Source organism: Astyanax mexicanus, chromosome 4 (assembly GCF_023375975.1).
Source record: "Astyanax mexicanus isolate ESR-SI-001 chromosome 4, AstMex3_surface, whole genome shotgun sequence".
Lineage (NCBI taxonomy): Eukaryota > Metazoa > Chordata > Actinopteri > Characiformes > Acestrorhamphidae > Astyanax > Astyanax mexicanus.
In genome coordinates, this window is record NC_064411.1 from 23,554,489 (window position 1) to 23,582,485 (window position 27,997).

Here is a 27,997-nt window from a genome sequence, read left to right on the forward strand (position 1 = left end):
TGACAACCCCTGTCAGATGACGTGCAGTGTCACATAGGGCAACAGTTTTCTATTTATTTAGCATGTTTTCTGTGGTTCTGCAGGAGGAAGAATTCTGATGTAGCACCCATTGATGACACCTTCAGCACAGCAGAATGCCTCATGGCCTGCAAGGCGAACAAAGCAAGACACTACATGAGGGGTCGGCAATAGATGGCCTGAGGGCTAGACGTGGCAGTGGCAATTAATGCAGGTTCCGTTTTACTACTGTTTATTTTTGTGTTCTCAATAATTCACCGTCCCTAACGAAGCTTTCCACGCCCCTGGCAGGGTGACATCATCAAGAACGCAACTGTTCGGGAGTACGCACTAGTGAGTCAAACTTGCCAAGTCCGTACTTGCCAAGTACGGAAGTCCAGACTTGTGTACTTGTGCATTGAGAAACGGCCACTGTTTCGACATTTAGCTATGCTAGCTACCAATAATAATGGTCAGTAAAATAGCTACATCTGTTCAGTACATCTGCAAATGGCATAATATTTAGCTAGCTAGCTATCTAAGAATAATAATGGTCAGTAAAACAGAAAATGCTGTGGTTTGGACATTTAGCTAGCTAGCTAAGAATATTAATGTTCAGTCAAAAGGCAAATACTGTTTTACTGAACATTTAGTCTGCCTATCTACCAGTAGTAGTTGTCAGTAAAATAGCCAATGCTGTGTTCGGATATTTAGCTAGGCTAGTTAACAATAATAATAGATAGCTAGCTAAATGTATAAATGTGGCATTTGCCATTATACTGACTATTAATAATAATAGTCAGCAAAACAAGAAATACTTTGTTTGTGCGTTTAGCTAGGCTAGCTATCAATAATAATGTTCAGTAAATCGGCAAATAGCATATTTGAACATTTAGCTAGCTTGCTAGTTAGGTAAGAATCTTAAATGGTCAGTAAAACAGCAAATACAGCTATATGGAGATTTAGCTTGGCTAGCTACCAATAATAATGTTCAGTACATCAGCAAATGGCATAACATTTAGCTAGCTAGCTAAGAATTATAATGGTCAGTAAAATAGCAAATGCTGTGATTTGGACATTTAGCCAGGCTAGCTATCAATAATAATAGTCATTAAACTAGCTACCGATAAAAAAAATGGTAAATAAGTCAAATGTAGATTTTGGTAAATAAGTGTAATTGGTGAATGGCTATGCTCTTCAAAAAAAACAAAACAACACAACCCATATGAAAAACATATGAATACAATGTATTTATAAACATATGAATACAAGTTAAACACATGCTACACTACCATTGGAAGTTATTGTCTATTTAACCCTTTTAAGCCTGAACCATTAAAAAATCAATTTCTTTCTGAAATTCAATCTGAAAATGACTATTATGTTTAATTTCAACCCAAATCCATTTCACACTGGATTTGTCCTTTGGGCAACTTTAAGTATTTAACAAATAATAACATAAGACAATCTCAGGCCTATAAGTTTCATGTCAAACATATGTTGAGAAAATACAATGAGACTGCAGATCTGCATTATAAAATCCATTTATTAAAACACAGATGAGTAAATATAGAGGTGAAGCAATACAAAGATAATAGTTTGTAGTGGATAAAAACCATTAAGAAACTACATGATTTGGATGTTCTTAGTAAATTTGGAGGATAAAAAAAACCTTCAGCAACATATAATATTCAATAAGGGAATGATTAGAGAGTATAAAACTTGAGTATTAAAACGCAACCAAATATTCATCTTTATCCCTCTATGGTAACAGATTTTAAATCAGACTGAACCATAGACAAACGAGAACACCAGCAGAGGGAGTGAATGAGCCTGCAACCTTTTGCTGAACCTGTAAAATCCATTGTTAAATTCAGTTCATGTTTGTTTCTGGTGGAACGTGTCCTAAGTGACAAAGTGAAACATTTGTGTAGGATAAGGTGTTCTGTTCTAAAGATGATTTGCTCTTTTAATTGCCGTGGAACAAATTTGCAATAGTTTTCTCTCCTGTGTGAATGCGCTGGTGTTTTTTGAGATGACCCTGTTGAGTAAAACTTTTCCCACAGTCTGAGCAGTGATACAGTTTTTCTCCTGTGTGAATGCGCTGATGTATTTTGAGATCACTATGTGTGGTAAAACTCCTCCCACAGTACGAGCAGTAATATGGTTTCTCTCCTGTGTGAATGCGCTGGTGTTTTTTGAGATTACTCTGTTTAGTAAAACTTTTCCCACAGTCTGAGCAGTGATACGGTTTCTCTCCTGTGTGAATGCGCTGATGTATTTTGAAATTACTCTGTTGAGTAAAACTCCTCCCACAGTATGAACAGTAATACGGTTTCTCTCCTGTGTGAATGCGCTGGTGTTTTTTGAGATTACCCTGTTCAGAAAAACTCCTTCTACAGTCTGAGCAGTGATATGGTTTCTCTCCTGTGTGAATGCGTTGGTGTTTTTTGAGAGTACACTGTTTAGTAAAACTACTCCCACAGTCTGAGCAGGAATACGGTTTCTCTCCTGTGTGAATGCGCTGGTGATTTTTCAGAGTACTCTGCTGAGTAAAACTCAACGCACAGTCTGAGCAGTGATACGGTTTCTCTCCTGTGTGAATGCGTTGGTGCATTTTGAGAGTAGTCTGTTTAGTAAAACTACTCCCACAGTCTGAGCAGGAATATGGTTTCTCTCCTGTGTGAATGCGCTGGTGGTTTTTGAGAGTATGCTGTTGAGTAAAACTCAACCCACAGTCCGAGCAGTGATAAGGTTTCTCTCCTGTGTGAATGCGCTGGTGACTTTTGAGATTACTCTGATTAGTAAAACTCTTCCCACAGTCTGAGCAGTAATACGGTTTCTCTCCTGTGTGAATGCGCTGGTGATTTTTGAGAGTACTCTGTCGATTAAAACTCTTCTCACAGTCTGTGCAGTAATACGGTTTCTCTCCTGTGTGAATGCGCTGGTGTTTTTTGAGATTACTCTGTTTAGTAAAACTCTTCCCACAGTCTGGGCAGTGATACGGTTTCTCTCCTGTGTGAATGCGCTGGTGTATTTTCAGAGTACTCTGTATAGTAAATCTCTTCCCACAGTCTGAGCAGTGATACGGTTTCTCTCCTGTGTGAATGCGCTGGTGTTTTTTGAGATTACTCTGTTTAGTAAAACTCTTCCCACAGTCTGGGCAGTGATACGGTTTCTCTCCTGTGTGAATGCGCTGGTGTATTTTCAGAGTACTCTGTATAGTAAATCTCTTCCCACAATCTGAGCAGTGATACGGTTTCTCTCCTGTGTGAATGCGCTGGTGTTTTTTGAGATTACTCTGTTGAGTAAAAGTCTTGACAGAGTGCTGATGTTTCTCCATGTCGAGACTTGGCTTCATTTGTCAGTTAAATGTATCAAACAATTTCTGTGTGTTCTGGAGATTCTTCAGGACGGATTCTGCTTCACCTCTTTCAGCAGTTTAACATTGCTCTTATTTAAATATGAATTTCAGGAGAATATTCTTCATTTCTGGAAAGAACAAAGAAAAATGTTAAAATAAAAGCAGGTCCATAAACTGAAGAGAACTGCCTAAATCAGTTACATTATACAGACAAAACTACTGGGACATCTTCATATTACCATAAAACCTTTTGTACATTTATCCCCATTCTAAGTGAGTGATGTTGCCCTTTAATCTGAAGCTTTGAGGCGTGTGCCAAAAAAAAAAAAGACACGCATTGGTTCGAATCACTGTGCCGATAATTGATTCATTGTACATTGATCACGTGACAAACGATGGCCGAAGCTTTTTCCTTTACATCAATTTCTAAAAGATTCCTGATTTTTTTTTTCAACTCAGTTCATTATTTTCCACCACATTAGCTTCAGACTAACAGTGATATGCACTCTTGAGTTCAATACCTGTTTTTTAATATGTAAAACAAAATCCTTTAAATAGAAAAAAACACAAAAGAAAATTTGGTGAGAAATGTAAATTTAATTGTGTTTTTTAAAAAGAAAAACTGCAGCTCCACATCAATGGCTTAACTGATTTGTTTACTAAATCAATATAGCGAACACGGTGGCGAATCACAGCATCGGGTTAAAGCCCAACGTCATCTGCAGAGCCAGAGAGCAGCAAGAAGCTCTACACCAGCAGATTCAGACCAGCAGCTCCAAGACCTGCTGCAGTTTTACAGAAGCTAGCGTTACCCACAATTCCATCATCTCTATATCGATGTTGTATATGCTTGAGAAAGATTGAACTCTCTAACCGACTCTTTCCTTTTTATTTTCTAGAAATGAGATAATATTACTTTTTTCCAGACGAGAGACTGAAAGACATAAATACTTGGGTTTTACAGATTGAGTTGGTCGGTGACGAGGCAGAGAGCACAGGACAAGATTGTCTAATGTTCTCTCTCACAAGCAAACCGGGGTTCTTGTTAATTATTTTAGTATAATAAATGTTATTTTATACAATATACATTATCAGTGGAGACTTATTTCATGCATCTACATACCATCACAGCTCCAGATATGACATTTTAATTAGTTCAATCATAAAAAACGTGTTTGTATCTTTAACATAAAATATGAAAAGAAACTCATATGGATGGATGTCGGACAATGCAGCGTCTACTCATGTCTGAAATGTCCACACTCTCATTTAGGAAGTGCAGACAAGTTTGTATCCAAATTAAAAGAACTAAATATGTCCTGGCTTGGTGAAGGTATTCGCAGTCCTGTTTAGCTACCGGTTAAAAACGTTGGTAACATTAAAAAAGCACTGGTAACATTGGCTAGCTAGATAACAATAGCTAGCTGGGTTAAAAAAGCACTGGTAACATTAGCCAGCTAAATAACATTAGCTACTTGGATAAAAAAGCGCTGACAACTTTAGCTAGGTAGGAAATGTTAACTACCAGTTAAAACGCTGTTAGTACTTTGGTCCCCTATTTTGATCCAGTTCTGCCTATTAAACAGTTCTCTTTTTCTCTCTGCCAGTCTCGTTAAGGAAACGTCAGCTTCCACTGTAGATAAACACTTAACCATTATTCCAACATAAAAGAAAATCACATCATAAAACATTTTACTATTGCTAACACTTTTTAAAATCTTTGCATAAAAAGCTGTGTAACATGCACCGCTTTTTTTATGTACCACGAACGATATAGAAAATATCGAATAACCAGTGCTGCCAACTTAGCGACTTTTCAGACCCTCTAGCGACTTTTTTTGTTTAAAAAAAAAAAAAAAAAAAGCGACTAGCGACAAATCAAGCGAGTTTTTGTGGTGTTATTGGAGACTTTTGGCGACTCTGAGATGAACACGCGCTCTTCAGTTACTGACCTCCGCGCTGATGCGGGCGCTGCCGCTCAGTCACATACAGCAAAAAAAAACATCACCAAACGGCAGTGAATGCCAGGACGAGTTATTGCTTTAAACAACGAGACGAATCCGGTACTGAAGCTCAGTTAATTTTGCCGCTGAGACGAACTGAGCACATTTGGCTAAATTCTGCACGGATTATGCAGAGTCTAAGCCAATGCTGCCGTACATCAGCGGATCTCGGGCAGAGCCTTTATGCTATCTGGGACAGCTTGCCGCACGCACAGGTGACGGGCGAAGCCACTGACCAAGGAAAAATGTTAATTCTACAGAGTCTAGCGAATATAGTTAGTAAGATAACTACACTAATGTTAGCTAACAAATTAAGCTAGCTATAAAATCCAACCGAGATTAAAGGGTTCGCCTAAGATCTTGATAATTAATAAAATAAAATGCACACAGACACAGGAGTGGAGGGAAAAACAGCCAGCAAACGTACCGAAAAAACTGCAAAGAACTTTGTCCAGAATGTCTGTTAGAGCAATTAACAGCAGAACACGACATTATTAATACAACAATCTAAATTCAGTTTAGCTAATAAAAAATAAAAACGGTAGTACAGTTAGCTAGCTAAACGTTTGACTAACTACTAGTACTAGTCTACTGCTTAACGTAAGGGGAAAAAAAGAACATGATGCAGGTTCTGCTGACGGTCTGTTATTGGTCCCGCCCATACATTCATTGGAAATCCCTTAATTTAACTCACACAGTATCAGTCATTCACTGACCTCATTCACCACATAGCCTGTCACTCACCTCCTCCACAGTGTCTGTCTCTTTATAAAGAGCTAAACATCTATTGAACCATTGAACAATTTGTCTATGATAGTTTTTAAAAAAAAAAAAGAAAACTTAAGAAAACGTAAAAAATAGAAATAAAATAAAACAAACTAACTAAAAAAAAAACCTAAAAAAAAAAAAAAAAAAAAACGTAGAATTACAGTTCTGGCTAACTGCTGCTCTTATAATAACATTTAAGAACATGGCAAAAAAACTTTACGTAATTCACTTAAAAATAAAGTTACCTATTTAAAAAGCAACAGAAGTTGTTCATTTGTAACATTTCTAAACAGCATTAGATGGAAAACGGTGGACATAACTTTTTTATTTAACATGAATGCAAACTTTACCTAATCTGAGAGCAACAAACATTGAAAATCAGGTCAAATCGTTCTTTAAACTAGTAAACTATGGAGGACCAAAAATTACATAAGTATAAATAAACACACATATAAATGTATAAATATATGAATAAATAAATAAATGAATAAATAAATTAATGTTAAAATGAATAAATATTTAAATAAATGCACATATAAATGAATAAATAAATATATAAATACATGCACAAATAATTGTAAATAAATAAATTAATAGGTAAATAAATTAATTAATAAATACATTCCTTATTTATATATTTATTTATTAATTTATATGTGCATTTATTTATGTAAACCTTTATTTATTTATTTATGCTTATGTCATTTTTGGTCCTCCAAAGTAAACACGCCTGCATTTGATTTCACACTGCTGCAGTTACATTGTCTGCTCACAACTCCTCCCTCCTTCTTATCTATAAACCATGCAGAGTACGTGTTGGATAGTGTTTGACCTGCTCCAACCTCACCTTACACATTACTATAGTAATGCCTTCTCTTTTACAGGAACAAATAATCCCAACTTTTCCACTAAGATAGTAATTATATGCATCCAAACTGCAGTACGCTTTCACTGCCTCCGTCTCAACAAGGTAGTGATCACATCTGGGAAGGTCACCTCTGGCAAGCGTTTTAAATCAGAGGAAAAAACTTCCCTCTTAAATCCTTATCAAAAGGATCAGGAACAGAGGTTTTTACTCATTTCTGAACATATGTTTGCTCTGTTTTCGGGAGACTTGCGAAATATGCGCTCTCATTTTGACAGCTGTACACTTAAAAATAGCGCCACCGGAAGCATCGAAGGAACAGACATGTGCAGTAGCTTTGTTATTGTTTTTCTCATTGAAACGGTCTATATAGCCTAAATGGTAAGATAATGTACAAGCTGTCCTTAATGGTTAATCCTTTCCTTTATAAATAACTTTAGTTGTTAGGTGTGGTATTGGTAACAACACTGGGTCATTTTACAAGCTAATGTTGCTAATGCTAATGCTCCTGCCTCTATGTAAGTTTACTGTAGATAAACAGAAGCGCTTTACACCCAAATAAACAGTTTTCAGGAGCGAAATCTGTGTAGATTAACATCGTGTGAGAGAGAGAGAGAGAGAGAGAGAGAGAGAGAGAGAGAGAATTACCTTCTGAGGTTCAGCTGATCCTGCTCTTACTCCGGCGCTCCAGCTACAGACCCCGGAAGCTCAGTCTCATCCGGGTTATGTAGAGCCCCGCCCCCTCCCCCGCTATATCACGTTATACCCCATCACCGCTAGAAGGAGCCCGCGAGGGAGTCCTCAATGCATGGAGCTGAATGGAGCCAAACAGCTAAAACTCTCATTTAAAACACTGTATAACTACTTCTCTGGGGTTTTCCTTTAATTTTACAAAGTAGAACAAAGTATCTCACTAAAATAGAAAAGAAAACAAACCCGTTTATTTCCATTTTCTAAAATAAATGTTTTTTTATTCAGTAGATTTACTAGCATTACTGCTACGGATGCTGGAGTTACACACAGAGCTCATTTTAAAGGATTAAAACTGCAGTTTAAAAGCAGTTTTAATAATTACCTCTGCAGTGATGAAACAGTTATAGTTGTTCTGTTTTGAGGAAATTAGTAAAAGTTTTACTCTATAAAGTATCAAACATTTATAGATGATTACTTTGCTAAAAATAATAAATTTTAAATGTTTGATACTTCATAGAATAAAAAAACATTTATTCGTTTTTGTATATTCCAAACTCTGTCAAGTGGCTTGAGATTCAGAGCAGATTCTGAAGTGAGTTTTTTCCTCTTTAAAGATTCTCTGATTGCTCCTGTACAACTCCAACAAACAGCATTTATTAATTCCTATGGAAAGATCAGTGCTTTTGTGACACTGATTCTGGTAGACACTTTTTTAAATCTAAATTTTATTCAAAATATTATGGTTGCATTTTCTTTGCATTTACCTTCTTGATGTCCTGCAGGTTCTTGAAAAGGAGATCGTACTGCAGCAGATCTTGTTTGTTGCTCACCTTGTCTAAAGTCTTTCTATTTATGTATCCTGAAAGCTTTCCATAAATTGAGGTCATTCACAGCTCCTGCCTATAAAATCACTCTCTGACATCACAATGGACCATCCTGATTTCTGTATAGAAGGGTACTTCACACTTGTAAAAGCATTTGAAAATTCATATTCAAATATCAGTTTTAAACTAATTAAATATAAAATAAGAAATATTTGTTTAAGAGTTTATTTGTTTATAGGATGGTGTTTATTTTTTTTTTTACTTTTCCAAAATTAGTCCAGAAAGCAGTCTCATTCTACTACAAAATATTAGCCAATTTAGGCAGAACTTTTTGTACACATTAAAGGAAGAAGTTACTGATGTTGAGACTATTTGGGCCAGATTATATCTGGTTCTGTGTAGGAATATAACAAACACCCCTGGTTGCTTGAGTCACTTAATCCTCCTATTATGTTTGGGGTCAATTTGACCCTACTCACTGTTTAACGCATTTAAATTAGTTAGTTAATCTCATTTATTTACTTCATATTTGGTGACTTTTCCTCATTTAATAGAGACAACTGGGTAAACATAAAATTAATGGGATGTTTTTTTTGTGTTTTGTACACATTTTGTTTACATCATTGTTGTTTGGAGTCATTTTGACCCCACACTCTTTTAGCTTTATAAAACATAAAAATATCAGAATTTGACACACATTTATGTTAAATGATGTGAAGGTCAATATGACATGTAATTTTATATTCTTCAAAAAAATTAGATCCCTAAAATAACATAATTATAACTGTATTAGTGCAAGAACCACTGACAGTTGATGTGACAGGGGGGCGGGGAAAACATAATTCTAATGAGAACTTGATATTTCTCATTCTGTGGAGGAATATATTGTTCCTACAAACATATTAATAGTTCACACAACATAGTGGAAATGCAGAGATATAAAAGGTTTCACAGCAGCTTCTAAACCAGTTATCTACGTGTTCTGTCTCTCTCTTTCTGCTCTCTCTCTGACGTCTAAGAAAAGGTTTTCTCTCAGTGAGGATTTCTCACATCTCTGTCACCATGACAGAGACATAGAGGAGAATGTGTCTGAGAAAAAGGAGGACTTTAGAGAGGATCCTGATTATAATGAATCCTCCTCTGATGAGCCCTTTACTGTAGACCCTCTTTTTTTTTTTTTCAACCAATAGAAAACAGACTACCTTCCAAAAGTAAAAAGTTATTATGGTCTGTCTCCCCACTTAAAAAAATGATAAACTTAGTGCTGCTAATGAAATCAGAATAGTTCCAGGTCTCAGCAGATATGCTTTCAGCCACGTCCAAACATAAAATCAGCATTTGAGTTCTTCAGAACACCATCAAGCTAAAAGGATAAACTACTTTAGATGATACGTTTAGAGGGAGGTGTTTGTATAGAAGGATAGTTAGAAAGACTTGGATTTAATTTAATCCCACATGTAAGTCTACATTGTGTTGCTCAGTTTGGAGAGTACAAGTCAAAAGGTGAAGAAAGAACAGGTGTTTGGGCTGCAGACAGATCCAGCACGTCTCTAAACACAGTCCATGTCTCCTCCGTGTCCTATGCTTCAATAGCACAGAAACAAGGCAGGACTGATGAGATCTTAATAGACTCAGCAATATGGGATGAATGGAACAAGTAGGATCTTCTTCTTTACAATCCAGATTCCCATGTGACTGAGCATGAATTTCTGCTCATTTGTTTTTTTCCTGTGGTCAAATTGGCCCCAAACATAATACTTTTAACTATTCTTGATAACATACAATCTTTTTATAAAGACATTTTAAATGGCTGTTTAAGTAGTCAACAAACAAATACAGCATGTGAAATAAACTTGTTAAAAAATGTTATTAATATATAATAATTTTCTGTAATTTGAACCCATTGACCCCAAACAGAGAAAACACTTTTTTCAATACAAAGATCCATTAGAACTATAACATCTTCAGGATTCTTTCAATATGTAAGAGTGCTTTACACCAAGAACCCACATGTAAACAAATTATTCTTAATATCATAGTTATATTGGTATATAATAAAATAAATGTATGTAGTTCATACTTAATTTAAAATTGAATAATAAACTTTGATTACTAAAAATAATTTACTGAATAAGGTGAGCTTTCACTTAATTGATCAATAGTACCATCGTGACTACCCCAAAGAGAAGCACTCACTCCTTGTATTAAATAATCAATGCTTCACTTTGTGATGGTCACCATAGATATTCAAACTATTTTTGTACTGACAAAATGTACTATGCAAGTTAACACTGTTCAAAAATGTACACCAAATTGATAAAACATTTTTAACACTGTGTAATAAATGCTAAAGTTGACTTGGTCCTCAATGTTGATGGTTTACAAGTGTGAAGTACCCTTCTATACAGAAATCAGGATGGTCCATTGTGATGTCAGAGAGTGATTTTACAGGGAGTAGGTGTGAATGACCTCAATTTATGAAAAGCTTTCAGAATACATAAATAGTAAGACTTTAGACAAGGTGAGCAACAAACAAGATCTGCTGCAGTACGATCTCTTTTTCAAGAATCTGCAGGACATCAAGAAGGTAAATGTAAAGAAAATATTATTTTAAATGAAATTTAGATTTTAAAAAAGTATCTACTGGAATCAATGTCACAATTGATACTCTAACAACAGCACTGATCTTTTCATAGTAATTAGTTAGTGGTATTTGTTGGGGTAGTTTGAAGTGCCTCTAACAATGAAATACATTTTTCTGATAAACCTGTGCACATTTCTATCTATTCTATCTCTGAGTGTCACTCTAACTGTAGCCATTGACATGGGAAATTTCATTATCAGTATTATCATCATGTTATTATGACAAATGTAAATGTTCATTTCACTAGATGTGATCATTTGTATGCATGGTTATTTTATTAGATGTGCTTAATCACACTTAATATTCACAGGACCGCTGGAAGGAGTGTAAATATACAACGTGTGGCAGATCAGCGGCAGATTAAAATCTGTGGCAGTTGACGGCACGTCCAGTCTTTAGTGAGGGAAGGCAGGTGAGATCATTTTGTTTGGGGACTAAATTTCTGATTCAAAGTCAAGAGAGAGAACAACAAAATGGGATCCCACTTAGCTAAATTTCCCACTTCCTAAATTTCCTTCGGGATAAATAAAGTATCTATCTATCTATCTATCTATCTATCTATCTATCTATCTAGCTAAAGAACTAAAATATAACTAAAAAAAATATATACACACGGCTCCATTATTTCATGAGATGAGTAGAAATTATGGCACAGAGAGTGTAATGTATGTTCCAATTTGGATTAGATACTTTGGATCTGCTCGTGGGGTGCCCACGAGCAGTAACTAATCATTGGAAAAAGCATAAAGAAAATATGTTAAGAGCAGCAGGAAAAAAATACAATCACCCTCCTGCGAAGACCTACAACAAGTAGGAGGTAGGAAATGCAGAGATGAATTTGAGAACTTTTGTGTTTCGTGCCGACCCACAGCCAATGAGATAAAGCGCATCCTGATGAGAAAACTCGGATCAAGTTACTGCAAGATTGACAGAGGCTGGCCGCAGCAGGACATCAGACTGGGTGGTGTTCAGTGGAACCAAGAACCCGCAGCAAACCCAGATCTGAATTTGGAATACAGAAACATGATAAGAGACTTAAAAGAGCGCCTTGTTGCAGCTTTTCCCCTTCACGTCAATATGGGAAAAATCGCTGAATGCAAGCAGGAGGACGGAGAGACTGTGCAGGATTATATGGTTCGTCTAACCAGAGTCCACACTGATCACAGTGGACTCGAGGCTCCTGCAGCCAGAGCAGAAAATGCTGATGCGGTTTCTTCATGGATCAAGCTATGTTAACAATGGATTTGCTGGTAACGGACTTGTATTCGACCACCAGCGCCTCAACAACAGCAACAAGACAGTCAGGAGGACGATACTGAAGTGGATTGGACAAACAGGTGTTATGCCTGCAGAAGGGAAGGACACTTCGCTAGAGACTGCCCTGGGGAAGTGACGGGCGGCGGAGAGGCAGGACGGCACAGACGAGTCCACTGAGTCATCGGACAGGAAAGTAGATCTTTCTTTTTCTTACCTCAGTTTAGTGCAGCAATTAACCCATAATCCAACAGCAATGCCAATGTTAAATGTTGAAGTGTGTGGAAAGACACTGAAATTTATTGTTGACAGCGCTGCTGGTTATTCTGTAATTAGGGCAACCAGGAAAACATACAGCATTAATTGGGGTAGGAGGGCAAATAGTTAAAGAAAAAGTGTCTGTGCCTCTCCAATGTTCTTTAAACGACCGATCCTTCTCTCATTGCTTTATGATCTCCTCAACATGCCCAGTAAACTTGTTGGCTAGAGATTTGATGTGTAAATTATGTTGTTACATTACATTACATTACATTTCATTTGGCAGACGCTTTTGTCCAAAGCGACTTACAATAATGAAGTACAAAAGTAATAGGAATTTAGATAACCCATTTTTAGATAGGGCTTAAAGGAGGTCGAAGGGAAATAAAGGGATAGAGAAGTGAAGGAGGGGAAGAAGGAAATGGGGTTAGAAGTAGTTAGTGTGTTAGAGGTATTAGGAGAGTAAGTGCTCTTTGAAGAGCTCTGTCTTCAGGAGCCTCTTAAAGATAGCGAGAGATTCTCCTGATCTGGTAGTGGAAGGTAGTTTGTTCCACCATTGTGGAACTCTGTATGAGAACAGTCTGGATTGCTTTGTGTGAGTGTTTGGCAAAGCGAGGCGATGTTCATTGGAGGAGCGCAGCGGCCGGGAGGTAGCGTAAGCCTTCAGGAGTGAGTGCAGGTAGGAAGGAGCCTGTTCTGTCATCACCTTGTAGGCGATTGTAAGAGTTTTGAATTTGTTGCGAGCATCAACTGGTAGCCAGTGGAGCTCAATGAGCAGCGGGGTGACATGTGCCCGTTTTGGTTGGTTGAAGACCAGACGTGCTGCTGCATTCTGGATCATTTGGAGTGGTTTTACTACGCAGGCCGGGAGGCCAGTTAGCAGGGCATTGCAGTAGTCGAGGCGTGAGATGACGACTGCTTGTACCAGGAGTTGGGTGGCCTGTTGCATCAGAAACGGTCTAATTTTCCTGATGTTATAAAGCGCGAAGCGGCAGGATCGAGCAACCGAGGCCACATGGTGCGTGAAGGAGAGCTGGTCATCAACCATAACACCCAGGTTCCTAGCAACCTTTGTCGGTGAGAGAGAGAGAGAGTCGATGCTTATAGAGAGGTTGTGTTGAAAAGATGGTTTTGCTGGTATGACCAGAAGTTCAGTCTTTGAGAGATTTAATTGAAGGTGATGCTCCTTCATCCAAGAGGATATGTCAGAGAGACACGACGATGTCCGTGCAGAGATTGAGTTATCTTCAGGTGAGAATGACAGGTATAGCTGGGTGTCATCAGCAAAGCAATGGTAGGAAAAGCCATGTGAGTGGATAACCTGACCAAGAGAGGCAGTGTATATTGAGAAGAGAAGGGGACCCAGTACCGAACCCTGCGGAACCCCAGTGTATAGGGAGTTGGCTGAGGACAGCTGTCCTTGCCACGACACCTTGAACGAGCGCCCAGTGAGGTATGATCTGAACCATGACAGCACATTGTCTGAGATCCCCATGTTTGAAAGTATAGTTAGGAGGAAGTCGTGGTTGTCCGTGTCAAAGGCGGCCGAGAGGTCCAGCAGAATGAGCACTGAGGACTGGCCTGCAGCTCTAGCAGTTTTCAACGCTTCAGTCATAGACAACAGAGCCGTCTCGGTAGAGTGTCCTTTTTTGAATCCAGATTGGTTCTGGTCCAGGAGGTCATTCTGGGAGAGGAAGTCAGAGACCTGATTTAAAACTGCTCTCTCGATTGTTTTAGAGAGAAAGGGTAGTAGTGAGACCGGTCTGTTGTAATTTGATTAGCTCACCAACTGGTTTATCTATAGAATTTGAACAACCATGCATGGTTCAATTAGCACCTGGGGCTCCAGGGTATGCATATATGTGGCGTTGTGTAGAAAAACAGAGTGAAACAATGAAACATTTTCTGCCAGAAACAAAGAAACTGGTGACAGAGCCCTTAGAGTGGAAACAAACTGATTTGCATTGTACATCCCACATTAGCAGTGGGCCAGACCATGAATACGAACAGTTGTTTTACCACCAGACTTCAGAACCACTGTCTACAAAATATTTAATTTGGGACAGTGAAAAAGCAGCAGCTATGGTCTCTTTAACTAAACAGCTGGACACTTTGTTCACAGTAGAAAATTCCTCCCCTCACATCTCCCTGGCCAGAGTTAACCATACCGTGCCATGGAAAAATATTGGTCCATGGGCTTTACGGGTGGCCAGGGCTAAAGATTGGGTGAATACAGAACACCCCAATGTGCAGTACAGCGCCTCCACCCACACGTGGAGATGCCCTTATCAGTATCATTTGAAAACAGAGCCTACAGTGGAGCTGTTTGGCAGCGCGCCACTGGTGCAGGCGGTTTCGCTTACAGAGGAAGAGGAACTGGAGCTTAGCTCACTCCCTCTTCAGCTGTGGGCCAGCAGTAAATATGATGTGGGTTTAATCAAAGGCTGTGAACCTGTGTCCATTACACCTAAGTCTTCCTATAGGCCTAGACAAGCTCAATATCCTTTGAAACCTGAAGCAGTTGAAGGCATTAGGCCCGTGTTTCAAGCTCTTCTTGAAAAAGGGGTCATAGTGCCATGTGCAGTCTCACCAGTTAGAACGCCAATCTTTCCAGTTAAGAAGCCCGGCCGGGATGAGTGGAGATTTGTACAGGATCTGCAAGCAGTAAATTCAGCAGTCCAAGCACGAGCCCCTGAGGTTCCAAATCACCACACTATTTTGTCTCAGATACCAACGTAACACACCCACTACAGTGTAGTGGATCTGGCTAATGCATTTTTCAGTATTCCAATACATCCAGACAGCAGATTCTGGTTTGCATTTTCCTTTGAAGGGAAAGCATATACATTTACAAGGTTGTGTCAGGGTTATTGCGAGTCAACCATCTATACAGCTTAAGGTGGCTTTGCAAAATATGCCAGCATTGGGCATACCTGATTCAACTAAACCTTTTGTTCAGATGGTACATGCAAAAGGCATCTATATGACTTAAGTGCTTACTCAAAAGCATGGGGTGTGGCAAATGATTTTGGGTTCATGTGGAAGCAGCATAATTTCCTGACAAGTTCAGGAACAAAGATCAAACACCATGAGCTGATTAATAACTTGCTTTCTGCTCTTTTGCTTCCCTCACAGATCGCAGTAATAAAGTGTGCCGCACACACATCCACAGGAGATCCAGTGAGCAAGGCAAATGCCTTTGCAGACAGCGTTGCTAAGCACACAGCTCACACCGCACACATCACAGCTGCACAAATTTCTACACCAGAGCAGGAGAAACCTGCTCACCTGCAACACCATCAGAGAAAACATTGTGGGCTAAAACTGATTGTTACAAAGACAATGGTGTTTGGAGACAGAAATCCACCAATAGGCCACTCCTACCCAAACAATATGCTAAGGTTTTGATTAAAATTGTCCATGGGAGGAGTCACATGGCCAATGGAGGGATAGTAGAGCAGATTTCCAGGTATTGGTATGCACCTGGACTCTATACACTTGCCCAAAATTTTTGTTCTTCATGTCTCATCTGTGCTCAGCACACACACAGACATGCTGCACCACTCACACAGCAGCCAGCAGGTCACCCACCTGCCACAGAACCATTTCAACACTGGCAGATAGACTTTGTAGAACTAACCCCAGCAGAAGGGAAAAAGTTTCTCCTGGTCTGTGTTTGCATGTTCAGTAAATGGATTGAAGCTTTCCCAACAGGTAGACAGGATGGAGAAGAAGTGGCTAAAGCATTTCTCAGAGAATTAATCCCTAGATTTGGTCTGCCAAAATCTCGAGCAACAATGGCACACCATTCGTACACACAGGGCTCAAAAGTTTGACCAAATATTTGGGTATTGACATGCACAAGCATTGTAGTTACCAACCCACCTCAGCAGGGCAGTAGAGAGAGCAAATGGCACCATCAAAAACGGATTGGCAAAAATTACACAGCAAACAGGTCTAAATTGGGTCAAATGTCTCCCTCTGGTCCTGTGGCAAAGCAGAACCAGGGTGCAACCAAAAACAAGCCTAAGGCAGACCTCCCAATGTAGGAGTGGGACCCCCCCCCCCCACTAGAGGATCAACTGTTAGACCACACTCTTGTTGAATACTGTATCTCATTGCATGATTCTCTTTTGTCTGCATCTCGACTGGTAAAAGCTGTGCTACCTCAACCAGCTGACCAACCCTTCCATAACCACAAGCCAGGAGACTGGGTGCTGATCAAGGACCTGCAGAGACGAAGGTGGAACCAGCAAAGGTGGACTGGACCTAATCTTGTGCTCCTGACGACCCACACGGCGCTGAAGGTTGAAGGACGCAGAACCTGGGTTCATCACACACACTGCAAGAAGGCCCCCACCAAACCTGAAGAAGAAGCAGCTCTGGTTGGTCAGTGAGTGGGTGTCACGGCTGGTGGGACGAGTGGGATTGGGCGTGCCTGCACTCTGAGCACTAAGGTGTCTACATAGGCTAGGGGCACCCACACTGATAAACCAGTATCACCATGCTGTGGCTGTTGATGGTGGTGACCCTCCTACCTGGGTCCCATCAGTCCCCTCAGGACCGAGTGGAACAACAGTGTTATGGAAACAAAGCATGCATGGCCGCAGTAGCAGCAGCTGACGAGGTGTCTCCCAACAAAGAATGTGTGGTCTGCCATAAGTTTGCTGTCCCCTGGATACCAACTCCTTTACACAATGTGACTGCTGCTGCATTGGTGAAGGATCCGGCAGACTGCACTCTGGACAGGCAGATGGCATTCATGCTAAATGTATCAGCCCATTTTGCAGCCACGAAACAGAGCCCCCCATTTGATGGAAATGTAACTGCTATGTTTCAGATGATGCCCCGATGTGACATGACCCACCCCGGACCAAGATATGAGCCAAAATTTGTAAACATGTCGTTCACCACGGTGCCCCCTCTCAATGCATCCACCTGCATGTGTTCACCTGGAATAAGAGGAGGGCCTCGTTTAGGGTACACTGACCGTAAAGTTAACATCACCTTCTATGATAGCTTATGCTTGAACTGTTCAACATCGGAGGCACTCACACCGTGAGCAATGTGTATGAAATTGCATGAGTTGATTTTTTAGAATCAAAAGGGAGGAGTGACGTGGGAAATTTTATTATCACCATTTTGTTACCATTATAACCACCTTGTTATGACAAATGTAATCAATTTATTCATGTTCATTCACTAGATGTGACCATTTAGGATTATTCATTTCACTAGATGTTATATAATTTGTATACATGTTTCGTTTTATTAGATGTGCTTATTCACACTTATTATTCACAGTGGTAATTCACTCATGTTAGTTCATTTTGCAAACTTGCTCTTGAGTTAGTGTGACACTTTGTATATGTGCTGGCTAGCAGAGAAACCTTGTCTGATAACAATTTTGTGTGAGAAGAGGTTATGCTGACATTAGACTCTGTCTGAGAACAGAAGGGAGTTTTTTGAAGGATGCAGGTGCAGGCGGAAGCCCTATGCCCATGTATGGTTTATGTTTTCATAATAAGGCAGAGTGAGAATGGATAACACTCTCTGAGGAACCGTTGGTCTCTCAGAGCGTGATGCTTTCATGACTGATTGTACTCTCAATATTATGCTTTAATAAAACGTATTACTCATTTGACACGACTCAGAACTTAATATTTTTCTTCATTAATCGTCACAGGTGTTTCCACCACAAGTGCTACAGTGAGTTTGGAGCTGTAATTTTACTTCTTTAAATAGTTCAATAATCAAGGACATCCTTCCTAGTGTGCCTTTAAATAAAGATACTCAGGGAAATAGAAAACGAGTATCTTCTCAAGACCAACTTTGAGTCCTAAGAAAGTTCTCAGCTTCTAGTGAGACCAGAACAGAATCAAGACTGTCTGAACAGTGAGCGGTCCTTATAAAGGCACTAAGCAGGTGTCCGCTTGATTATTGCGAGTGGCAAAAGGTGGCCTCCCTCTAGTGGCTGGAGGACCACCAGGTACAGCACAGAAGCTTTTATGGTAATATGAAGATGTCCCAGTAGTTTTGTCAATGTAGTGTAACTGATTGATTTAGACCGTTCTCTTCAGTTAATTGACCTGCTTTTATTTTATTATTCAATGGCATTTTTCTTTCTTTTTTTTTTCAGAAATTAAAATATTCTCCTGAAATTCGTCACCAAAAACCAGGATATTTAACTAAGAGCAATGTTAAACTGCTGAAAGAGGTAAAGCAGAAGCCGTCCTGAAGAATCTCCAGAACACACAGAAATTTTTGCATTTGACAGACAAATTAAGCCAAGTCCCGACATGAAGAAACATCAGCACTCTGTCAAGAGTTTAACTAAACAGAGTGATCTCAAAAAACACAAGCGCATTCACACAGGACAGAAACCGTATCACTGTTCAGACTGTAGAAAGAGTTTTAGACAACAGAGTCATCTCAAACTGCACCAGCAAATTCACACAGGAGAGAAACCGTATCACTGCTCAGACTGTGGGAAGAGTTTTAATCTACAGAGTACTCTCAAAATACACCAGCGCATTCACACAGGAGTAAAACCATATTACTGCTTAGAGTGTGAGAAGTGTTTTTCTACAGCGAGTCATCTCAAAAATCACCAGCGCATTCACTCAGGAGAGGAACCTTATCACTGCTCAGACTGTGGGAAGAGTTTTAATCATCAAAGTAATCTCAAAAAACACCAGCGCATTCACACAGGAGAGAAAACTATCCCAAATCTTTTCCACTGCAATTAAAAGTGTAAATCCTAAATCTTTCGGACAGAACACCTTATCCTACACAAAATGGATTTGTTTAAATATGACAGTTCTGTCAAACAAATGCGACATTTAACCTGCAGAACACAATATGAATAGTAAGCCTAAGAGTCAATTTGAGATGAATTTGGATTCAGATAGATCAGGTTGAAGCTCTGAATGGAACCAGATTAAACAACGCAATTAAAAAAAAAACCTTATTTTCTAATGTAAGATCAAAATGGTCCCACACAGCAGAAAACTTTTTCTTTTTCCTTGAGGCTGTTCCATAGTTTTGGATGAAAAAGATGATGAACCGCTAAAATGCAGTGGCAAATGGCAAATGCATCCCAACAGATGTGCTTCCTTATAAACACAGTTTGGCGCATTAGTGTCCTTTCGAAACAGTTCCAGTATCGGCCATGTGACTTGGTGAAAGAGATGCGCACACCGACACGGGGTTTGCTCTAGGAGCTCGGCGCATGTGCCGACGCATCGCTGTTGCCGAACCCATCACTACTTATTAGATATCGATGTTGCTTAAGGTTTTAAATCTCCAAAGTTACGAAGAATATCCAAATCATTTAGTTCCTTATTTTTTTTTATCCAGTACCAAATATTATCTTTGTACTGCTTCACCTCTATATTTACTCATCTGTGCATTTAAAATTAAAGGCTTTTATATTGCATATCTGCAACATATAGTTGACATGAAACCTATAGGCCTAAGATTGTCTTACGTTATTATTTGTTAAATACTCAAAGTCGCCCAAACGAGAAATCCAGTGTAAAATGGATTTGGGTTGAAGTGAGACATAATAGTCAATTTCAGATTGAAATTTAGAAGGAAATTGATTTTTTTGTAATGGTTCAGGCTTAAAATGGTTAAATAAACATTTACTTCCAATGGTAGAGTAGCATGTGTGTTTAACTTGTATTCCTATGTTTATAAAGTTTTTTTTATTGTGTATGCTTATGGGTTATGTTTGTTTTGTTTTTTTCCTGCTTTAATGACTATTATTATTGGTAGCTAGCTCGCTAAATGTACAAATGCAGCATTAGCTGTTTTACTGACCACTAATATTGGTAGCTAGCCTAGCCATAGGTTTAGAGCACAGCATTAGGATTCAAGGAGATTTTATTGTCATTTGCATCACATGTGGTACATGAGGTGGAACGAAATTGTGATCTCACGATCCAGTTTACACCCAAGAGCTGTTGTTAAAATAGATGTATAGATAAAATAAGATAACAAAATAAAATAAAGTATACAAAATAGATAAAGATAAATACCCCAAAAAAAATAAATATAGAGAGTAGACAGGTAGCAGCAACATGAAGTCCAGAGAGCAAGTTTGCTATAGCAGCATGATAATGAAATTAGAGCAGTAAAAGATAAAGTGTCTCAGTGCAGTTTAAAGTGACAGTGTTTGCAAACAGTAATTTGTCCTTGTGTGTCAGTGCAGTATGTTGTTTAGGTGGAGTTTAAGAACCTTACAGCTCAGGTGCACAGCCAAGTACCTGTATCAGTCGACCACTTCCACCGCAGATCCTCCAATGTGCAGGGGGAGGTGGGCATTCTGAAGTCCACAATCATCTCCTTCGTCTTCTTTACATTGATGCAGAGGTTGTTTTCTCTGCACCAACCCTCTAGGTATTCCACCGCCTGCCTGTAGCTGGACTCATCTCTGTTCGTGATGCATCCAACAACTGCTGTGTCATCGCCTAACTTCACAATATGACAGCCTGGATGGAGAGGTAAAGCAGTCATACGTGAGCAGTGTGAACAGGAGGGGGCCCAGTTGCACAGGGTCATCAGGGTCTGAGGAATCATTGTGTTGAAAGCAGATGAGAAGTCCACAAAGAGCATACTGACATAGGCATCCTTCTGCTCCAGGTGGATGAGGACAGTGTGGACCACGGAGGAAATGGCATCCTCTGTGGATCGAATCTTCCTGTATGCATACTGGTGTGGATCCACAGTGATGTTGATGGCTTTGATGGGGATCTGAACCAGTCTTTCAAAGCACTTTGTGACTATTAGAGGGAGGGCTACTGGCTGGTAGTCCCATCTGGTTTAATCTGGTAGACCCATCACTGTGGAGCTCTTGGGGACTGGGATGATGGTGGCAGTCTTCAGGCAAGTGGGGACAGCTGCCTCGATAAAGGAAGCGTTGAAAATGTATGCCAGGACATCCGAGAGCTCGTCTGCTCAATCTCTTAGCACCTGTCCAGGAATGTTGTCCGGGCCAGCAGCTTTCTGGGGTGTTGGTCCTCCTCAGCGTCCTCCTTACATCTGCTGGTGTCACGCTGAGAGGCTCCTCTCCTGGTGAGTGTGGGAGTCTAGTTCTGGGGGGGGGGGGGGGGGGGGTGTCAGGATTCTCAAAACGGGCAAAGAACTTGTTGAGAGCCTCAGGCAGGGATGGGTCTTTGGAGCTTTTTGCAGTGTTGGATCTGTAGTCCGTGATGCTCTTGATGACCCTCCACATGCTCTGTGGATCCTGGGAGGAAAGGGGTCCCTGGATTTTCTGAGCATATGCAGCTTTTGCCCTGCTGACTGCAGTGCAAAAGCTGTGACATCCTCCTCACACTTGCTGATGTACCTGAGAACAGCAGATGTGTATTCATCCAGATCCTGCTCCCCCTCACACTCACATAGCATCCCTGAAGACCTGCCAGTCTGTGCAGCCAAAGCTGTCCTGCAGCACAGCATCACCGTCACTGGGCCACACAGTAATGGTCTTCTGTGTGGGTTTGGAGCGTCACAGCGGGGGATGGTATGCGGAGAACAGCATGATAGAGATGTGGTCGAAGAGCCCGAGGTGGGGGAAGGCTCTGTACGTGTCCCTCGCGTTGGTGTAAACATGGTCCAGCACGTTACTACCTCGTGTTGGGATGTTCACGTGTTGGTAAAACCTCGGCAGCGTGATCTTCAGTTCTACGTGGTTAAAATTTCCCGCTACCACGTAGAACGCGTCCGGATGCTTGTTCTGAAGCTAGCTGGTGTTGTCATAAAGCTCCTTCAGCGCATTGTTAGGATTGGCATCTGGTGCTATGTAAACCGCAAACACCGCCGAAAAAAATACATTTGGTCAGTAAAATAGCAAATGCTGTGTTTGGATATTTAGCTAGGCTAGCTACCAATAATAATGGTCAATAACTTAAATGTAGAATTTGGTAATTAAGTGTAGTTGGTGAATGACTATGCTACTTCTTCAAAAACAACTACCGTATTTTTCGGACTATAAGGCGCACTTAAAAACTTTTAATTTTCACAAAAATTGACAGTGCGTCTTATAATACGGTGCGCCTTTTGTATGGATTTTACCCGTCAGGTTGTAAGGAGCAGTAAACACACACTCGGTGCAGCGTTATAGAGAGTTTCAGTGCTATACAGAGTCCAGAGCCGTGCAGCTCCGAGGCTGGAGCAGCAATAGCATTAGCTAGCATATTCACTGTTCAGAGATCAGTATTATCTAAATTATCTAAAGTAAACACACACTCCGTGCAGAGCCGTGCAGCTCCGTGGCTGGAGCAGCAATAGCATTAGCTAGATGCTAACCGCTAAGCTAGCTAGCTTTTTCACTGTTCAGAGATCAGTATTATCTAAATTTAGTACTTTTAATACTGCTGGAGCAGTATTATTAGAGTTAGATGCTAATCGCTAAGCGTTCACCGTTCAGAGGTGAGTTATCGGCCTGTAAGTCTGTGCTGCTTTGCCTGGCTAGCATTAGCTAGATGCTAAGCGCTAACTCTCTCAGAGGTGAGTTTTATCAGCCTGTAATCTGCTTGTTTACCATGTTAAAACAAGCTACGGGGGACGAATCGCTAGCTAATATCTCACTGTCTTACCAGAACACGCAGGATTACTCAGTGTAACGCTGTCGTTTAAGTTTGGGTTAACTTTACAAGTTTAGGGGACTAGCTAGCGTGCTAGCGGATAGCTATGCTAACGCTGGTGCAGCAAGCCTTAGTGGAAATCTGGAAATCTAAGCTTACTGTAAATAAACTGAAGCACTTTACTCACCCAAATAAACAGTTTTCAGGAGAGGAATCTGTGTAGATTAATATCCAGCACTCGTTTGACTTTGAAAGAGCTAGATTTGTATACTGAGATGCTCCACCGGCAAGACACCCCCCCCTTGGGGGAAGGGAAACATGGCGCCACCCCTGTTCACTTTGATATAGGCACCCTTTCTAGTGTCACTTAACGCGCCTTATAATGCGATGCGCCCTATGTATGGAAAAATACCAGAAAATAGGCGTTCTTTGATAGTGCGTCTTATAATACGGTGCGCCTTATAGTCCGAAAAATACGGTACTTCAAAAAACAAAACACAACCCATAAGGTTTCACAATAATAATAAAAAAAACTTTATAAACATATGAATACAAGTTAAATACGTTACTCTACCTTTGGAAGTTATTGTATATTTAAAGTGGGAAACATTAAAAAATATATATTTCTTTCGGAATTTCAATCTAAAATGGACTGATGTTTCACTTCAACACAAAAATCCATTTCACACTGGATTTCTCCATTGGGTGCCTTTGAGTATTTAACAAACAATAACATAAGACAATCTCAGACCTATAGGTTTCATGTGAAACATATGTTGAGAAAACACAATGAGATTACAGATCTGCAATAGAAAATCCTTTTATTAAAACACACAGATGAGTAAATATATACAGGTGAAGCAATTCAAAGATAATAGTTTGTAGAGGATAAAAACAATTAAGAAACTACATGATTTGGATATTCTTAGTAAATTTGGAGATAAAAAAAAGCATTTTATTTAACCTCTGGAAAGTTTGTTGATCTCTCTGCAGGATCTGGATGCTCCTCCGGTCCACACGGCAGTACCCGGGACAGTGTCGTCTCTCTGTGGCTCTGGGTCTCACTTTTGGGAGCACTCTCTCTCCTCAGGTGCTGTTTTCCACTTCTTCTTTGGATGGATGGGCCTAGCGATTAATAGCATTAAGCTAAGCTATGCTAAGCTTGGGGAACTGAGGATGGTTTCCACAGAGTGAAAACAGAGGTACTAGAAATTAATAGAAATAATAAAATCTGCATGAACTAGAAAAGAGAATAAATGCATTCAAAACCTTCTAAGCAAAAGCGCTGAAGGTTTGATCCTAAACGTTTAGTTGCAAGCTAAGAATCCTAATCTACTCCTAACAACTATGACATCTAAATTTTAAAGACTAAGTTATGCTTATCTAACATCTAGAGCAAATACTGGCAGTTGTTAAATTCAGTATGTTTGTTTCTGGTGGAACGTGTCCCAAGTGACAAAGTGAAACATTTGTGTAGGATAATGTGTTCTCTCCGAAAGATTTACGTTTTGCACTTTTTGCCGTGGAACAGATTTGGGATAGTTTTCTTTCCTGTGTGAATGCGCTGGTGTATTTTGAGAGTACTCTGTTTAGTAAATCTCTTTCCACAGTCTGTGCAGTGATACGGTTTCTCTCCTGTGTGAATGCGTAGGTGCAGTTGGAGAGTACTCTGCTGAGTAAAACTCTTCCCACAGTCTGAGCAGTAATACGGTTTCTCTCCTGTGTGAATGCGCTGGTGTATTTTGAGATTATACAGTTGATTAAAACTCTTCCCACAGTCTGAGCAGTAATACGGTTTCTCTCCTGTGTGAATGCGCTGGTGTTTTTTGAAAGCACTCTGTTGATTAAAACTCTTCCCACAGTCTGAACAGTGATACGGTTTCTCTCCTGTGTGAATGCGCTGGTGTCCTTTGAGATTACTCTGTGTAGTAAAACTCTTCCCACAGTCTGAGCAGGAATACGGTTTCTCTCCTGTGTGAATGCGCTGGTGCAGTTTGAGATGTCTCTTTGTAGTAAAACTTTTCCCACAGTCTGAGCAGGAATACGGTTTCTCTCCTGTGTGAATGCGCTGGTGTATTTTGAGATCACCCTGTTGTTTAAAACTCTTCCCACATTCTGAGCAGTGATACGGTTTCTCTCCTGTGTGAATACGCTGGTGATTTTTGAGATCACTCTGTTTAGTAAAACTCTTGACAGAGTGCTGATGTTTCTCCATGTCGGGACTTGGCTTCATTTGTCTGTTAGATGTATTGAATGATTTCTGTGTGTTCTGGAGATTCTTCAGGATGGCTTCTGCTCCACCTCTTTCAGCAGTTTAACATTGCTCTTAGTTAAATATAAATTTCAGGCGGATATTTTTAATTTCTGTAAAACACAAAGAAAAATAAACTGAAAAAGCAGGTCAATAAACTGTAGAGATCTACCTGAATCAGTTACATTATATAGACAAAACTACTGGGATCTCATTATCAAAAAAGCTTTTGTACTTTTATCTCATTCTAAGTCAGTGATGTTACCCGTTAATCTGAAGCTTTGAGGCGTGTGCTAAAAAAACAACAAGCATTGGTTCGAATCAATGAGCCGATGTTTGATACATTCTACATTGATCGCGTGACCAACGATGTCCGAAGCTTTTTCCTTTACACCAATTTATAAAAGATTCCTGATTTTTTTGAAAAACTCCTGATAGCAGTTCATTATTTTCCACCACATTAGCTTCAGACTAACAGTGATATGCACTCCTGAATTCAATATGTGTTTTTTTTGCTCTCCCAAGCAAACCCGGGTGCTTGTTAATTATTGTATTATAATAAATGTTATTTTATACAATATACAGTATCAGTGGAGACTTATTTCATGCATCTACATACCATCACAGCTCCAGAAATTACGTTTTAATTAGTTCAATCATAAAAGATATGTTTGTATCTTTAAAATAAAATATAAAAAGAAACGCAAATAGATGGATGTCGGACAATGCAGTATCTATTCATGTCTGAAATGTCCACATTCTCACTTAGGAAGAAGTAAAAAAGTTTTGTATCCAAATTAAAAGAATAAAATATATCCTAGCTTGGTGAAGGTATTAAAAACGTTGGTAACATTAGCCAGCTAGATAACATTAGCTACTTGGTTAAAAAAGCACTGGGAACATTGGCTAGATAGAGAACATTAGATACTGGTTAAAAAAGCAGTGACAACTTTAGCTAGCTGGGAAATGTTAACTGCCGGTTAAAAACGCTGGTAACATTAGCTAGCTGGCTAACATAAGTATTTTGGTCCCCTATTCTGGGCCAGTTCTGCCTATTAAATAGTTCTCTTTTTCTCTTTGCCAGACGCGTTAAGGAAACACATCAGCTCCCACTGTAGATGAACACTTAAACACTATTCCCACATTAAAAAATCACATCATATATCATTTTACTATTGCTTACACTTTTGTAAATCTGTGGATAAAAAAACAGTGTGGAGCAAGCACAGCATGAACGATATAGAAAAATATTGAATAGCAAGAGCAGTTTTGTTAAAAGAATACAGCTACTTATATTAATTTTGAAGGTAAGTTAATGTTTTAGCCACCTTTGGCTAATCTAGCCAATGCTATCTAGATAGCTACCTAAGCTAGCAGGCAATTCCAAACAATAAAATACTATTAGGAGCCTTAATGTCTTAAACACATTACACTTGTGATAAGTTGTTGTTATATAGACTAAATGGTAGGATAATGTACAAGCTGTCTGTAATGGTTAATCATTTCCTTTATAATTAAGTTTAGCTGTTAGGTGTGGTATTGGTAACAACACTGTGTCATTTTACAAGCTAATGTCGCTAATGCTAATGCTCCTGCCTCAATGCTGAAAAAAATCTGTAAATCTAAGTTTACTGTAAATAAACAGCTTTACACCCAAATAAACAGTTTTCAGAGAGAAATCTGTGTACATCTCTTATTTGCCTTTGAAAAAAAGAAAGAAAGAAAAAACAGAGAGAAAGAGAGAAAAAGAGAGAGAGAGAGAGAGAGAGAGAGAGAGAGAGAGAATTACCTTCTGTAGTTCAGCTGATCCTGCTCTTACTCCGGAGCTCCAGCTACAGACCCCGGAAGCTCAGCCTCATCCGGGTTATGTGGAGCCCCGCCCCCTCCCCGCTATATCACGTTATACCCCATCACCGCTAGAGGGAGCCCGCGAGGGAGTCCTCAATGCATGGAGCTGAATGGAGCTAAACAGCTAAAACTCTAATTTAAAACACTGTATAACTACTTCTCTGGAGTTTTCCTTTAATTTTACAAAGTAGAAGAAAGTATTTCACTAAAATAGCAAAGAAAACGTACCCCAATATTTCCATTTTCTAAAACTAATGTTTTTATTCAGTAGGTTTACTAGCATTACTGCTACTGATGCTGGAGTTACACACAGAGCTCGTTTAAAAGGATTAAAACTGCAGTTTAAAAGCTTTAATAATTATCTCTGCGGTGATGAAACAGTTATAGTTCTGATTTGAGGAAATAAGTACATTTTTACTCTATAAAGTATCAAACATTTATAAATTATTACTTTGCTAAAAATAATATTTTTTTTAATGTTTGATACTTTTTAGAATAAAAAAATATTTATATGTTTTTGTACATTCCAAACTCTGTCAAGTGGCTTGAGATTCAGAAGTGAGTTTTTTCTCCAACAAACAGCACTTACTAATTACTATGGAAAGATCAGTGCTGTTGTGACATTGATTCTGGTAGACA

The 27,997-nt window shown here is 39.4% G+C and overlaps 6 protein-coding genes and 1 pseudogene across 13 annotated transcripts in view; 2 read left to right on the forward strand and 5 right to left on the reverse strand.

Annotated features, from left to right (window-relative positions):
• The window catches only part of LOC125780501 (zinc finger protein 239-like), a 1,096,042-nt gene that overhangs the window by 761,039 nt on the left and 307,006 nt on the right, over window positions 1-27,997 (reverse strand). For 2 of the 7 annotated variants that reach the window (XM_049477542.1, XM_049477543.1), the window contains exon 1: window positions 7,646-7,691. The exons of the other annotated variants lie outside the window; for them this stretch is intronic. The gene's annotated coding sequence lies outside the window, so the exon portion shown is untranslated. Of the gene's footprint in view, window positions 1-7,645; window positions 7,692-27,997 lie in introns of those variants that run through there. 7 annotated transcript variants of the gene reach the window in all.
• The window catches only part of LOC125801297 (zinc finger protein 665-like), a 326,993-nt gene that overhangs the window by 204,151 nt on the left and 94,845 nt on the right, over window positions 1-27,997 (forward strand). The window lies entirely within an intron of this gene.
• The window catches only part of LOC111188255 (zinc finger protein 239-like), a 219,167-nt gene that overhangs the window by 107,502 nt on the left and 83,668 nt on the right, over window positions 1-27,997 (reverse strand). The gene's annotated exons all lie outside the window — the stretch shown is intronic.
• LOC125801510 (zinc finger protein 239-like) overlaps window positions 1-27,997 on the forward strand; it is a 177,663-nt gene that overhangs the window by 97,113 nt on the left and 52,553 nt on the right. The gene's annotated exons all lie outside the window — the stretch shown is intronic.
• Window positions 1-27,997, reverse strand: part of LOC125801494 (zinc finger protein 239-like) — a 296,877-nt pseudogene that overhangs the window by 61,518 nt on the left and 207,362 nt on the right.
• Window positions 1,526-27,997, reverse strand: part of LOC125801190 (gastrula zinc finger protein XlCGF26.1-like) — a 305,433-nt gene continuing 278,961 nt past the window's right edge. Inside the window, exons 1-2 of one of the 2 annotated variants that reach the window (XM_049477506.1) lie at window positions 7,646-7,704; window positions 1,526-3,489 (exon numbers count right to left, since the gene is read on the reverse strand). In XM_049477506.1, coding sequence (XP_049333463.1) covers window positions 1,967-3,358 — 1,392 coding nt within the window. In that variant the 5' untranslated portion in view covers window positions 3,359-3,489; window positions 7,646-7,704 and the 3' untranslated portion in view covers window positions 1,526-1,966. Of the gene's footprint in view, window positions 3,490-7,645; window positions 7,705-27,997 lie in introns of those variants that run through there. The other variant, XM_049477507.1, reaches the window with a different exon arrangement.
• LOC125801503 (gastrula zinc finger protein XlCGF49.1-like) lies at window positions 24,064-27,341 on the reverse strand. Its single transcript, XM_049478294.1, has 2 exons — window positions 27,300-27,341; window positions 24,064-25,623 (listed from the first exon to the last, which is right to left on the reverse strand). Exon 2 carries the CDS (start codon window positions 25,490-25,492, stop codon window positions 24,761-24,763), a length of 732 nt encoding a protein of 243 aa, XP_049334251.1. The 5' UTR covers window positions 25,493-25,623; window positions 27,300-27,341; the 3' UTR covers window positions 24,064-24,760.

Excerpts from the sequence above, each read along its gene's own strand:
- LOC125801503 (XM_049478294.1), bottom strand. The coding sequence starts at position 25,492 with ATGAAGCCAAGTCCCGACATGGAGAAACATCAGCACTCTGTCAAGAGT.